The 15661-nt window shown below is 50.6% G+C and overlaps 1 protein-coding gene across 4 annotated transcripts in view; it reads right to left on the bottom strand.

Moving 5' to 3' along the window:
• PALD1 (phosphatase domain containing paladin 1) overlaps window positions 1-15661 on the bottom strand; it is a 193793-nt gene that overhangs the window by 99425 nt on the left and 78707 nt on the right. For all 4 annotated transcript variants that reach the window (XM_039482388.1, XM_039482390.1, XM_039482389.1 and 1 more), the window contains 3 exons: window positions 13690-13854; window positions 12733-12893; window positions 11553-11628 (listed from right to left, as the gene is read on the bottom strand). In XM_039482388.1, the coding sequence (XP_039338322.1) occupies window positions 11553-11628; window positions 12733-12893; window positions 13690-13854 (402 nt within the window). The remainder of the gene's footprint in view (window positions 1-11552; window positions 11629-12732; window positions 12894-13689; window positions 13855-15661) is intronic.

Below are 15661 nucleotides of genomic sequence, written 5' to 3'. Positions count from 1 at the left end.
CACGCTGTATACAGTAATTTCAAAGCTTGTAATTTATAAGCCCCTATTAAGTATCCATGTATTGTAATAGAAATAATATTGAAGTATGTATCCATGCAAAACTCAGCCATGGCAGGGATGGGTGCAGTAAGGTGACCCAGGATCTCTGCACACCTGTTGTGTACTTTGCACCTGGTGAGAGAGAGAAGCTAACAACACTTTGTCCTTATCCTTTCTTGGCAAACTCTTTGCAGTGAAAACATTACCATCAATGCTACTTTCTGTATTTCCAATACGAGCTGGAAGTGGCTCTCTTGTTACATAGCAAGGCCACCAAAATGCTACTATAGGAATAGGGCGCATACAGAAAAAGACGGTTACTCACCTGTAGTAACTGTTGTTCTTCGAGATGTGTTGCTCCTATCCATTCCAGTTAGGTGTGCGCACCGCGCGTGCACGGCATCTCGGAACTTTTTTACCCTAGCAACACCGGCGGGCCGGCTGGCGCCCCCTGGAGTGGCGCCGCTATGGCGCTAAATATATACCCCAGCCGGCCCGTCCGCTCCTCAGTTCCTTCTTGCCGGCTACTCCGACAGTGGGGAAGGAGGGCGGGTCTGGAATGGATTGGAGCAACACATCTCGAAGAACAACAGTTACTACAGGTGAGTAACCATCTTTTCTTCTTCGAGTGATTGCTCCAATGCATTCCAGTTAGGTGATTCCCAAGCCTTACCTAGGCGGTGGGGTCAGAGGTAGATGTCGCAGAATGCAAACTGCGAAGCCAAAGGCTGCATCAGCTCTGGACTGCTGGACCAAAGAAGCACTGGTCCGGATAGAGGACCAGGTAGTAGCATGACACATCCCCTGGAAGGGTATGTGAGCCAGGAAGGCCGCAGAGAAGCCTGAGCCCTGGCGGAATGTGCAGTCAGGTGGCGCTATGGAACATGGGCCAAAACACTGGAGGTGCGTATGCACAACATCATTGAAGATGAAATCCTCTAGGAGGAGACAGGTATGCCCTTCGTCCGGTATGGCGGTACGATGAAGGTTTTGGGGGCGTTACAAGCGGGCTCTGCCTGCTAGATATAGATTGCAGACGCCCTACGGATGTCAAAGGAGGGCAATTGTTGCCCTCCACCAGAAGGAAGATATCCCGGTAGATATAAAAGGCAGACACCTCCGCAAGGAGGCAGGTCGGACGCGGTTATAACTGCCCTTGCCCTTGAGGAACACAGTATTTCAAGGGTTGACATTGGCTCGAATAGGGCAGTTGTAAAACTGGGCAGAACCAGAATAAAGAGTCAGGTTTATGGCGGGGCCCCACTGGGGAGTTGTATAAACGCTCCAAGCCCGGAGGAACCAGATGGAATGGAGCGGGATCTTGGCGGGAGAAACATCGCGCGTTTCGGAGCAGTATGAGAAACGCTTCCACTTGGCTAGATACTTGAACCGAATGGACGATTGTCTACCACCCCGGAGAATGTCGCAGAACCGAGGCCGAACAACGTAACTCGGATCGGTTTAGCCACGCAGGAGTCCTGCTGTGAGGTGCCGGAATCATACGGCCGGGTGGTGAAGGTTGTCGCGATTTCGAGTCATGGGGTCTGTGCCAAGAGGGTTGCTACCGACAGGTGTAGCAACAGGGTGTGTCAGCGCTGCCCAGGTTACACTGGAGCGATCCCGATTAGGGGCGCTCTGTCCCTGCGGAGTTGAAGCAGGACCTCGTGAACCAGCGGGGAGAGAGCCTCAGGAAATCCTCCAAGACCGAGCCTGGGGAGAGGCCTTGGAACGAGGAGAGTTCCTCTCTCTCTTTCCGTTCTCGCGAGAGCGAGGAAGGCTATGCGGGGTAAGACCCACTTCTGGAAACGGAATAGATAAAGACGGGAGGAAACCACCACTTGTGAGACAGGAAGGATCTGCTGAGACGATCCTCCAGCTGAATCGCCTGGTACACAAGGCAGACTGTTCTCAGCTCTCGGACATTGATGTGGAAGGCCAGGCCTTGCGCTGACCGAAGGCCGTGAGTGCGAAACTACACCAGGTGCGCACCCAGCCGAGAGATGGGCCGTCTGTCATGAGGGACCCCGAGGGGTGAATGAAACAGCAACCCCGGATACACCGGGGAGGACGCCGACTCCCGGTGGAGGGAGCCTAGGCTGCTCGGGGGGAACGAGACGACCACGAGTATGCCACCTCTGCCCAGGTGGCACACCCAGGTGAGCCACGATCGAAGTGAACAGAGGCGAAGCCTGGTATGTTTGGCTGCAAACATGTAGACAGCCATGTGACTCAGGAAACTGAGGCAAGGGCGAGCCCAAGCTGTCGGGAAGGTCCGTCGACCTTGTACAATTGTTACCCCCGCCTGAAACCAAGGCTGATGGAAGCAGGCTCTGGCGAGTCCGGAGTCCGGGGCGGTCCCAACAAATCCCTTTCCCCGTATGGGAATCAGAGTGGATTTTACTAGTGATCATCCGGCCTAGACACAGGAATAGGTTCGTGTCGATGCCCATAGGACTGGTACTTTGGGCCTGGGGGTTCTTCGAATGGGCCACTCGTCTAGACACGGAGAACGTGTATCAGACGGTGGTGAAGAAAGGTGGCGACTACAGCCATGCACCTTGAATACCCCTGGGCTGTATAGAGGCCAACCGGGAGGGCCGTATACTGGGAATGACGATGGTAGGCCCCAAACCGAGGGTACCTTCGGAGTGGAAGAGACAGACAACGTGAAAAACACGTGCCCTTCATATCGAGGGCGGCGTACCAGCCTCCGGGATCCCAGGATGGGATGACGGTCGCCCTGGGTACCATGTGGAACTCAACTGCATCGTGACTTGTTGAGTTCCTGCAGGCCTAGGATGGGTCTGAGACCTCCCTTCGCTTAGGGGAATAGGATTCGCCCTTAGGTACCTCCTGTATAGCTCCGATGAGGAGGAGCGTCCGCACCTCTTGCCAGAGGAATCGCTCGTGAGAGGGGCCCTTAAGAGGGGCGAGGATGGGCAGGCTTTTGCCCCATTGGTGGTCAGAAGGACCCTAATTCCGGCTCCTTTGGGGTGCGGAATGGTGGCCATGACCGTGTAAGCCACGCCCGCTGGTCATGTCCCGACCTTGCCCAGGCGTAGGGTAAGAGCGGAGGTTGGGGATGGAAACGTTGGCGCTGAATCACCGGCGTGTGCATGCCAAGAGAGAGCAAAGTGACCCTGCTGCCCTTTAGGTTCAGCAGCCTAGGGCCAGCGTTGTCAGAGAACAGGCCTGTACCATTGAAGGGCCAGATCTGTATAGCGTGCTGCAGCCGCGAGAGAAGGCTCGATAACTGGAGCCCTGAAACACGCCGCGTGGCAACACCCGAGGTCAGAGTCATGGCAGCGGAGTCAGCTGCGTCCAACGAGGCCTGGAGGTAAGCTCTCTCCAGCTCCGTCTTTTGCTGCAGGAGAGCATCAAACTCGTGACGGGAGTTCCGAAGAGCCGACTCTGAAAATTTGCCCACCGCCATCCACAGTAGCGGATAAGCAGGGCTTGCTGGTGCGCTACACGAAGGCGCAGGGCCCCCTCCGGGTACATCGTATGGCCCGGTAAGACCACACGCCCAGGCTCTTGGATTCAGCGGCTGGTTGCGTTTTGATTAGAGGAGGGCCGGAGGGGTATATTCCTGCCCCCGCCTCATGTGGGGAGGAGGAAGAAGAAAGGCCCCGGGACAAGCGGGTCCTGTGTGGGCTCGAACTCCTGGACAACCTCCTGATCCGGCGGGATCTGGGAGCCTGGTGCCGAACCGGGGGTTGCTTTGAACCGGTCGGACGGGGACAACTAATTGTCACCTCTGGCCCCCAGAGCTCGGAGGGAATGGAGCGAGATGGGATCACCGGTACGCCTCTGGCGCGGTAGTACACCAACGGCGTCCAGAATGACCACTAATAGGCCTCCTGGAAGACCTTGGAGGGCACATCGGAAAACAGAGTGCCGCGCATATGAAGTGACTGCACGGGACGACACTAATGCGCGGCTGGATGGCCCTGGAGGAGCAGCAAGCTCTTGGGAGAGTCACCGTCTGTAACTGACGTCGCTTGATGTGGCACCGGGGATCGGTACCGGTAGACCGACTGGTACCGAGAACGGGACCTGCCACCGAAGCTGTGCCGGGCGGTCGACCGAGGGAGCGAGGCTCGATAATCAGGAGTGGCCACGAGTGCCCCGGGCTCGATCGGTGCTGAGTGTCCCGGACCGGCGAACGGGACGCTGCCCGGTGCCGCGAGCACTACTGGTACCAACATGGAGAACGGTGCCGAGACCTAGATCGGTGACGGGAACGAGAACATCTGCGGGACCGCGACCCTGAACGGTGCCGCTGTGCGGTGCCGAGGTAGGGTGTCCTGATGAAGGCAGGCTTGCCCATCGACTATGCAACCCCCCCCGGCGGTGCCGGGGGTTGCGGCAGCGTAGATGCTGCCGTTGCAATCAGCCCCCTCGCCGTGGACACTGTCCCCGGCGTGGAGGGAACAGTGAGCTCGACCATAGCTGGCACCCCGGATGCAGCTTCATAGCGAGCGCAACCACGGCCCGTACCGGGGAGCGTTCCAGCACCAGACTCGACGGCCTTCGCCTGGCCGGAGTTAATGGTGCAGACATTGATGGTGCCGCGGCGGACATCGGTGCCAGGCGTCCCGATGGAGCATAGCGCTTGGCTACGGAGCAGGCGGCTCAGACGCCGCTTCAGGGCGAGCTCGACCACGGCCCGTACTGGGGAGCTTTCCAGCACCGGACTCGACGGCCCTTGCCTGGCCGGAGTTAATGGTGCAGACATTGATGGTGCCGCGGCGGACATCGGTGCCGGGCGATCCGACGGAGCATCGCGCTCAGCTACGGAGCAGGCGGCTTGGACGCATCGTCAGAGCGAGCTCGACCACGGTCCGTACCGGGGAGCTTTCCAGCACTGGACTTGACGGCCCTTGCCTGGCCGGAGCGAACGGTGTGGATACTGCCGGTGCCGCGGCAGACACCGGTGCCGGGCGATCCGACTGAACATCGCGCTCGACTGCGGAGCAGGTGGCCCGGACGCAGCTTCCAGGCGAGCTCGACCACGGTCTGTACTGGGGAGCTTTCCAGCACCGGACTCAACGGCACTTGCCTGGCCGGAGTGAAAGGTGCGGATATCGTCGGTGCCGCGGCAGACATCGGTGCCGGGCGATCCGACGGAGCATAGCGCTTGGCTGCGGAGCAGGCGGCTTGGACGCATCGTCCGAGCGAGCTCGACCACGGTCCGTACCGGGGAGCTTTCCAGCACCGGACTCGACGGCTCTTGCCTGGCCGGAGTGAACGGTGCGGATATCGTCGGTGCCGCGGCAGACATTGGTGCCGGGCGATCCGACGGAGCATAGCGCTCGGCTGCGGAGCAGGCGGCTCGGTTGCAGCATCAGAGCGAGCTCGACCACGGTCCGTACCGGGGAGCTTTCCAGCACCGGACTCGACGGCTCTTGCCTGGCCGGAGAGAAAGGTGCGGATATTGTCGGTGCCGCGGCAGACATCAGTGCCGGACGCTCCGACTGAGCGTAGCGCTCGGCTGCGGAGCAAGCGGCTCGGACGCAGCTTCCGGGCGAGCTCGACCACGGTGCATACCGGGGAGCTTTCCAGCACCGGACTCAACGGCTCTTGCCTGGCCGGAGTAACTCTTCATCCTCCAGGAGGGAGGTCCATGCCGAGGGTACGTCGGAGTCAGCGACGGTGGTGCCAGGAGGCCTTGTCGGCACCGGCGGTCCGGTGCCGAGGGAGCGCGCCGTGAAAGCGAACTAGCGGGAGCGGAGGAGCAAGAGCTGCCTCCCTCAGGAGCTGTGCAAAACGAAAGCCCCGCTCCCCTTTGTTCACGGATTAAGGACCTCACAAACGCGGCACTTATCTGTGAGGTAAGATCCCTCGAGGCACTTAAGAGAAGATCTCTTGTCGGCAGCGGCTTGTGGCCGGCCGAGCAGTAGAAAAACCCTGTGGACCGGGCACCGGCCCCGGCCCCGGGAGAGGGGAAGGGGATAAACCCCAACCCCTGTAAAATAAATACACTATACTATACTACAAACAAACAGAGTTAACTACCACTATAAACAGAACGAGAAAAAACTACGAGTAGCTAGGGAAGTGGAGGTCAGCTAAGCTGTGCTCCACTGTTCCAACTGGCCGTCACGGGCGGGAAGAAGGAACTGAGGAGCGGACGGGCCGGCTGGGGTATATATTTAGCGCCATAGCGGCGCCACTCCAGGGGGCGCCAGCCGGCCCGCCGGTGTTGCTAGGGTAAAAAAGTTCCGAGATGCCGTGCACGCGCGGCGCGCACACCTAACTGGAATGCATTGGAGCAATCACTCGAAGAAGAACCAGAGTGCTAATGCAAACAAACCATGTGACCTGTCCAAACTTCTTCAATCAAAAGACTTTACATATGAAATGAGGTGCCACCTCGAAATGTGCTGCTAAGGGCATAGCGTGAAAGGAGGCCATCAGCTAAACATGCTGTACAGCTCTTGCAGCATTAGATACAAATCACACTCCCAGCAAAAACAGGAGAGGGAGTTGTGGCTCTCAGAGGAGCCTAGAGTCAGCAACTGCTTCTGTCTCAAGGCTAGGAGAGAGGGTGAATAATGAAAATCAAAAGACACATTGCTGGAAAACACACCCACAGTCCTGCTTGCTATACAATAGAGCAATTTCCCTCTTTAAAGCCTATACCTTCGAGAAGACTAGAATGTAGGGATATGACATTAACCCACCCTGTCTAGACTAGGAAATAGGTTGCATTGAAAAATGTGAAATTCAAGCATGTTCGCAAACACATTTTTAAACACTGCCTATTTTCCAAGTTTAGACCTGCCCATTCAGAAGAGAGGCAAGGAAACAAGGAAGGGGCATGTTAGAAAGCCCCAGTTCAAACCACTTGAGCATCCAACCAGAGAGCTCAAGCAGTTACACTCCATCCCAGAGAACTCATCTGGCCCATGGCCTTGAGCTGCTCCTGTCAACTCCAATAGTAGGGGCCTTAGCAAGGTGAAGTTCACTTGTCTGCAGACACGATGGCATGAACAGAAAATCCCTGGGAATTGTGGTCCTACCATATTTAATCCTAAGGGATTGATCATGTAAGGGAGGAAATCCAGGGTATTTTAATTCTGACCTGGGATTCTGGGATGGCAATGGAGTGAGTGAGCAAGCCACCACTAAATACATAGACTCTACCCCACTCTTTTCCTACAGGCCAGAGAGGTGCTCAGCACTTCTCTTAAATTCAGATGCCTGCCCATCCATCCAGGCCACATGGCTGTTTCCTTGCTACTGCCACCTCACCCCACCAGACTCCCAGCCCTGGCGTATGCTGTCCATGATCCCCACAATCATCCCCAGTGTCCGCAGCAGCCCTTCCCTGAGCCCTCCCATTTTGCCCCATCACTGCAAGAAAGACGCTCACCAGAGCAGGGCACTACCTGAGCACAGCTGTGACTCCCCACCCCCTCTGGAATGGGCCCCCTACCAGCCATCTGGGGAGCTTTCATCCCTGCTTTATGACATGGCCACGCTGACAATTACAGTCTCTCTATGATGAGCATAAAACAAAAGCAAACTAAGCAAGTCAGAGTGTTTGATCTTTGGAACTCTTCTAGCACAAGTCTCCTGATTTTCAGGGCAGAGCATAAGGCCCATCTCAGCTCTCAAGCTTTTGTCGTAAATGCTGTTTGGGAGAATGTTGGGGTTTTGGTTTTTTTGTTTGTTTGTTTTTTTAATTATTACAAAAGCTGCAGAAATTAGGTCTTCTCTGCGTCACAGCTGATGTCTGCACATTGAGTTGTTACTATTAGGTGCCTTTTATAAATTAGATTAATAAAAAATAAATACACTCAAAGTAAATCAGCTGAACTAGGAAGTGCAGAAATAGCATTTCTACCAAGTAAAGCAGTCATCTTGTGCTCTGGGTCTCAAGTAGGGAATGTCTTCACTGGGACCAAAAATCATTTCCGAAGAGAAAAAGCAAATTCCCCAAACCATCTTGAAACTTGCATCTCCCCGTTCCTGCCTTTTGGCCTCTTCTCACACTCTAATTAGCCTGTGAAGTAATTAAAGCAAATGAGAGCACTCAATTCTTCACCTGCGTTGCGCTGCTCATTACCATGGAATTATGATGTGCTCTCAGTGAGATCCGACCTCAGGTCAACCCTGAGGTTTCAAGGGTGGATCACTCCAAAATTGCCCGTTCCGTATGCTCACCCTGAAGCTCTAGCTGTGCCCACTAGTGGTGGATTGGCCAATGGGCCCATGCCCAGGAGCCCCAGCCAATTGGGGAGCCCTGAAAAAATAGGCACCCCCACATCTGGCTTGCCCCTCCCTGCCTGGCACTCCTCCACACCGGGCGGGCAGAGTGGGGCAACCCCCACACTCCAACCTTGCTCCCTGGCAGGAGTGGGGGGGAGCTGCAGGTGAAAGGAGTTGGGGAGGGGCCCCCACTGGCTCTGGCCCACGGCCCCACAAAGCCCTAATCTGCCCCGGTGCCCACTGTTGGAAACAGGATACGGGGTTAGATTCGTCTGACAGAGTGTGACAGAATACACCCTTTTATTCACACCCTACACAGTATTGTAATAATCTTTGTACAAGATTTGCTTTGTGAGATATCATTTGAAGCCTAATAATTCACTGAACAATAACATGATGTTGAAATGTATGTCATAATATTAAATATAAAGTTAAACAAACTGAAATTAGGTCTGAAATGTGTTTGTTTACCAAACAAGCCTAGATAAACCAGTTTCTCAAAGACAAAAGAAGATGATGCCTCTAGCCAGGTGTCATCGAAGTTGATGGGCAATCACCTATCAAGCAGCCATTCTTTGGTGTGCGGGGGAGTAGGGGGAGGAACAAATAGATCTGCATCTTAGCAAACAACAGCATGAAATCTCTTTCACCACAAGTCTCCATAACTCCAACTTCACACCGGGAATGAACTTTACCCAAGTTAGGAAAATGCATTTCAAAGGGGGACTGGACTATAACAGTGAGGGACAAAAACACTCCAAGGTCTCTCCCGCTCTCTCTTTCACCTAAGAAAACAAAAGAAACAGCCTTTTGACTTTGCGAGCAGATCCTTGCCTAAGCATTCAATCAGCAACGTTACTGGGAACGTGTGGTAAGGGACTTCACCTTGAACCGAGTCTAGTTTGTTAAGTTTTAGTAGTTGGAAGCATTTTACCTTTATTTCTCTTGTAACTTTTTCTGATTTTAATGCCTTACATTTGTTCTCACTTAAAACCTATCTTCTTATACATTTGTTTTATTCTTTAATCAAGGCTAATCCAGGGTTGTGAATTGGGTGGGGAATTCCATTTAGGGTGGGAAACTGTTGTATCTTTAGAGGGGTAATGGACCTAATATATCTGGACTGTCCAAGAGAGGCTGGACAGTGCAGTACACACAATTTGGAGGAAAACCTGAGACTGGGAGTGTGTTCGGGTCACCCTGCAAGTGGTAACCCAGGCTGGTGGAAGCTAGTGTGTGTCTGACGTGTGGCTGGCAATCTGCAGCTATATACAGACACTGAGGGTGTTACCTGCATGCTGGAAGGCTGTTTATGAGTGGTCAAGGGGAGAGATAGAAAGCATTGAGAGACACCCAAATTTGCCAGGCATGGGTGAGACAGCCCCTCACTGGTCTTGATTGCACCCTGCAGAATGTCATACCAAGTACAACAGCTCCTAATTTACAGGACTGATGAGAATTAAGCAGGAGTAAGTGGTTAAGTGACCTCTAGTCCAAAAGAAGCTACCACACCTAGGTCAAGACACCTGGAGACAGTCTATCCAAATTACAAGTAGCAGAGAAATTAATAGCTAAAGTAAATAGTTTAGGGAGAAAAAAGGCAGAGTGGGAGGTGATGGAAGCAAAGAGAAAATATATTTTGTATTTCATTTGGTCTTATGGGAACAAGAAGCACTTAGAGCTCTCTGCATACAAAAATGGTGAGGTTTCCAACCAGTTGAGCATGCACCCTGCTACATCCAGCTCCAAAATAGACAGAGCACAAAGGAGAATGTGTGAAAGAACATGAAGCAGGATGGAAAAAGTTTTGTAAAAACACAAGCCCTCAGCATGCACCTCAAACAGGAACTAAGATAAACACAGGTTGCAGTTTTTCTAATACAGTGCGTCAGAGTAAGAACATATGACTACATCTGAAGCAAAATGAATTCAAAGCAGCTGTTTATCACTTAGGATTGATTGAGACAATCTGAGTCTCAACACACAAAAAAAATCTCACTCTAAAGCAGATTTTGGTACCAAGAAAGCATTAGTGACATTTTCATTGGCTCCTAGAAAAAAAGCTTTGTTCCACTCTCCTTAAATCCTACTGAAAAAAAAAAATCTTATTTGAAATTAACACAAAATATACACATTTTCCTAAGGGCTATTGCTCTGTATAGCCACACACAGGGGTTGGGCCAGGCAAAAGATGAGTGGTTATTTGTGTGTGAGAGTTCTCTGCTGAGAAGCGCCAGATCAGCAGCCCTGAAGACTCAATCCCTCAGTTTATCCATGGAACAGATACAGCACAAGCAGTAGCAGTGCTAGCTTCCCCTGCAATATTCCACCAACGTACCTCACCTTCACCTGAAGAGACCACCTCTAAGGATCACTCTCCCCACCATAGTGCCAAATATAATGAAGGACACTGTTAACCAGGAACAGAACTAAGGTCTCCAACTCAATTCAGAGGCCAATGAACAGTCACAAGACGGCAAAAACTTTTGACCACTATGAATCCAAGCCAGATGTGCATCAGTAATGTAGAGTATCCCAAACATGATTTTCAAACTCCAAGTTATTTTAAGCATTGTAAGAGCCCCAGAGGCAAACAACCATTCCTGAGAACTTTGCGATAAAGAGCCAGAGTGCTATGCTCTTGGCATTTCTCACACACTCCACTTGTGTGTCAGAGCTTGGATCAATCCCATCAGTAACTATGGAAACCACTTTGGGACTGGATTCGATCCAGCTGTGCCATACTGTTGCTCATCATGACAGGTGCTCCTTCCTGAACCACAGGGGTTCAGCACTGTATTTCTGGCCAGCTACCACAAAGCTAGAAGCTTCGAAAGAATTTTAAAAATAGACACACATGCTTGCCAACAGGTTGGGATGTGGATCTGGAGTTGTGGCAACTAACGTTAAACCCATTCAATAAGTGCACATTAAGCAGGCCACTGGGCTTCTGCTTAACACATATGACCTCAGGGAGTCCTTCGCCCTAACCCAGGCTCAGCCACTGACTCATCATGTGCCCTTCACCAAGTCATTTGCCTCCCCCTTAAGCCTTATCTCAGGAGGGAACCTAGCTTAAAAAACAAAAACAAAAACCAGAAACCTCACTAAAAATCAGATGTTGCATCTGATCCAAGTAGCTTCTCTGGGGGCTAATAAACAACAAGCAGGTGGCAGTTAGTGAAGGAATTTCTGCCAGCATGACCAGAAAGACTAGCAGCAATCTGATATTTTAACTCTGCCTCCACGCTGCTAATGTGAGACACCTTATAGGTTCCACAGTCTGCAGTCCTTACCCTGAGGAAATTGGTGAAAGCATCAAACTGTGCTTCTAGAGGTGCCCCATCCACAGGCAATGGCAGCCGATGGTACCTGCCAAACACAGTGAAAAGACATTGATTAGGATGTGAGCAAAACACCAGTCATTGAAAATAAGCAGATTTTCCACTTTAATAAAGTTCTAGAACATAGACAACCGGAAATGCTGCCTTCTGATGTGTGCGAGGGCCTCACTTAAAAGAAGAAGCAGCAAAGAATCCTGTGGCACCTTATAGACTAACAGATGTTTTGCAGCATGAGCTTTCGTGGGTGAATACCCACTTCTTCGGATGCAAGCAGTGCAACATGTATACTGCACTGCTTGCATCCGAAGAAGTGGGTATTCACCCACGAAAGCTCATGCTGCAAAACATCTGTTAGTCTATAAGGTGCCACAGGATTCTTTGCTGCTTCTACAGAATCAGACTAACACGGCTACCCCTCTGATACTTAAAAGAAGAAATGATGTAAAAAGAACGACGCATTCAGTAATTGTCGCGGTGTTTCTAACTTTAGAAGAGGATTATCAACATGTTTTGGGGGATCTTTCATGGTTATAAAAGTAGAGTGCTTCTGCCATTCATCCTTTGAGTGGAGAACAGCCTGGTTTTAGGGGGGAAGGAGCAATGCACATCCATGCTGGGGGTTCTGTGAGTCTCCTTCCCTCCCTTCACACCTCTCAGCCTTGAGGCTGCATTACAGATCCCATTCTTCCAATAGGGTGGCCTGGACAGAACTTCCCATCAGTGTTGCTCTCCAGCTGGGCAGAGGGCTCTTCCTTCCTTTCCTCTAACCAGAGTCCACGTATACATGTTGAAACTACAGAATCTGTGACTCCCATTCTCACTGATGGATGGGAGTATGTATGCACATTAAGAGGTGAATAGCTCATGTAATATGGAACATTCTGGAAGATTGGCAGCATGACCCAGAAGTACATTTATGAGAACACCAGGTCTATGTTACAGTTCTGGGACTTTAGGAAAAATATTGATAAGATAGAATTTTTGATTGGTTCCCTTGGCATAGCATAAATAAAACTCTTTTGAATAAACACGCAGAGGAAGAGAGAAGAAAGAGCAGAAAAGAAAAAGAAGAGGCTGCCAAACTATGTGAGTGATTTAAAGGCAAGGAATGTTGTATGTGTCTGTGGATTACCTGTAAAATGGCAGCAGGAAGACAGGCCTCTTGTACACCTCCTCCATCACATGGATGTCCTCTTCGCGCTGGATGGTCACGGAGTGTGGCTCATCTTTGAAGTGTTCAATGTCATTATAGATGTAGTATGTGTTCTCACTCAGCTGAGCAAAATCATGTATCTTCAGTAAACAAATGCAACAAAACCATGTTTAAAACAAACTGCTTTACTGTTTGATCCCCATTTTCAACTCCACCAACACAGCAGCACATGGGAATCGCAGCTCTTATATACAGCATGTGCTGTTTTAGACAAAGGAAATATACAAATTGACTGGGCTCAACATATTGGTCACTAGAAGTTTGTTCATGCTACACAATCTGGCACAACAGACGGTGCCTGCTCACAAGAGGCTCAGGACTGTAACAGGAAGGAGGATGTTGCACATAAGGATTGAGGTGATTGGTAAAATTGTGTGCAGACCTCAAACTGAAGTAGCAGGCATGAGAGCAGCTGCAGGTCTAGGTGGAGACCCAATGGCAGAGCTGTGCAGGTGTTCGAAGGTGGAATAGCATGGATGCTTGTGGGTCAGGACTTTGGTTTACTTGCAAAGCTGGGTGAGGGCCCAGAGCAGGGATTCTTCAGGTCAGGAACAAAGTGCAATGTGAGATTCTGTGAGGTTTTAGCCTCTATTTCTTGGCCATTAAAAGTCGCCAAGTAAAGCTGAGAAATTATTTTTATATGTATATGGGTTTATATATAAAATCATGGCCCCTCCCAAGGGTCACTTCTCACTGGACAGTGAAAAATTCCCCCACAATACAGTGTATCAGAATTATCAGATGGTTCCAATCAATTGTCCCCATCCTCTGCCAAAACTCACCTCAGTTCACCCCAGTCCCCAAACCAAAACTGACAGACATCCCAGGCCCCGCTATTTCATACAGTGGAACAGCTTCCTTATGGCTCCCAATCACCTCTTTCCGAATTGCAAGCTCCATGTTGTCCACTTTGACCCCTCTCTGCAGGCTGTGCAGGTTTTCATGCAAGTTCTCCTTTCCTCTTGGCGTGTAGGGCACAAAGTCATTTTCCATGCGTAGAAATAGAACAGGCTCCTCACGAACACAGAAGAAGATGCACTCCTGCAAAGACACAGGTACATGCCAGCCAACATCCTCCACCGCTCCAGCTTTGTGAATGGTTGATGAATGCCTAGCTGAACTCAGCATCTAGAGGGAGAGACTAGACTAGAGAGACTGTTATTCTGGTTTTTAAAAGCTTGTGAGGCATATAGTGGCAGGCATGATATACTAACCTAGATAGATAGAAACTGCTGCGCAATTTTTTCCCCAGTCAAGCTCGGGGAGTGAAGGTCTCCGTGTCCAACACAGGGACAGTGAAAGGAAGATATTAGAGAGACATGATTGTTATTTTTCATTATTTGTTTTGTGTGTTCGGAGGAACTTAAGACCTTGAGTTTTAATCCTGTCACCGCATGTGCTTATGACAGCCTTAAAAAGGTGTCATGAACATTCACTAATATTTGCATTACTTACATCCTGGTGCCATGATGAGGATGATCATCATCATCATCATCATCAAGTATTTGTCCTGGATGAGTGAGGGGCATCACATTTTGGAAGGCTGCCTTATTTTTGTAGGTAATTATTTCAGTCACAGCTCTTAAGGCAGAACCATTTTATGACTGGTGTGAATTGCAGAAGGCAAACCTTCTCTTTCATGCCACTCTCATTGCCACGGACAGCGGTTCTCAGCTACCCATCTCAGGAAAAGGGGAATAAGAAGGATTAAAAATAAATCAGTAAGAGGCAACACCAGCAGAGCATCACTCTACTTCCATCCACGTCCAAGTGAGCAGAGCAGCTTCTTTCAAGGCTAATGCTACCAGCTGGGATATTCCACAGGGGGACTGCAGCTAATAACTTTCACAGGAGCCTTCCACTTCTAGGATTCCCCATCCACCAGTGCACAGAGTGAGGTTCCTGGGTCCCTCCCACTGCTGTCTGGAAGTAGTTATATCACACACACCAACAGGCTTTTGTCTAAAACTAGAACTGACCAGCAATGAGCTGTTTATATTTTGACTTAATTCACAGCTACAGTGTACTCACAACAGCAGCAGCCTGTGGAGACTGTACAGCTCCTTTCACTTCATACTGTCCACAGTTACCCACAGACCCAATAGGTCAATGAAAATCAGGAGCTGCAGAACTCTAAAAGGAGCCATTACATCCAAACAACTCAAACAGTTTAACTCACACTCAAGAGTGGCTAGGACAAGCATTGATGTAACTCAGTTGGGTGCGTCCCTGCCTGCGGGTGTCTGTGTAAGTGCAGTTCCTGACAGAGGTTTGTAGCTTGCCAACAGGATCACAGTGTGAGGGATAGCCCTCTGTCCCACCAGCCTGCGGTGAGTGGCCCCACAGTCCAGACTGCACCCTGGGAACCCTGTCACGCTCCTCTCCACAAGAGCCACATTAAGAAATACAGTGGAAAACTCATAGCAATGCATTTTTTTCACTCTAGGCCAATGGTTTTCAAACTTTTTATACTGGTGACCCCTTTCACACAACAAGCCTCTGTGTGCAACCCCCCCCCCCCGCCCTTATAAATTAAAAACAAGGGGGGTTAATTTAATGGGGACTTGGGGCTGTCAGCCCTCTGGAGCTGACAACTTGCCACCCCCATGTAAGCATCTTACAACCCCCTGTTTGAGAATCCCTGCTCTAGGTAAAATTGTTATTCATACTTCATAGGGCTTTTAAACCATTTGAGGATTACATTCTACTTTATTATAAGCAGCTTTCAGTGCATCTGAGTTCACTCTACAAGGATTCAGTTGGACCTGGGAATAAATTTTGTGACTCCCATTCTCACTGATGGATGGGAGTATGTATGCACATTAAGAGGTGAATAGCTCATGTAATA

Source organism: Mauremys reevesii, linkage group 7, assembly GCF_016161935.1.
Source record: "Mauremys reevesii isolate NIE-2019 linkage group 7, ASM1616193v1, whole genome shotgun sequence".
Taxonomy (NCBI): Eukaryota; Metazoa; Chordata; order Testudines; family Geoemydidae; genus Mauremys; species Mauremys reevesii.
This window is presented reverse-complemented; position numbering and strand designations above follow the sequence as displayed.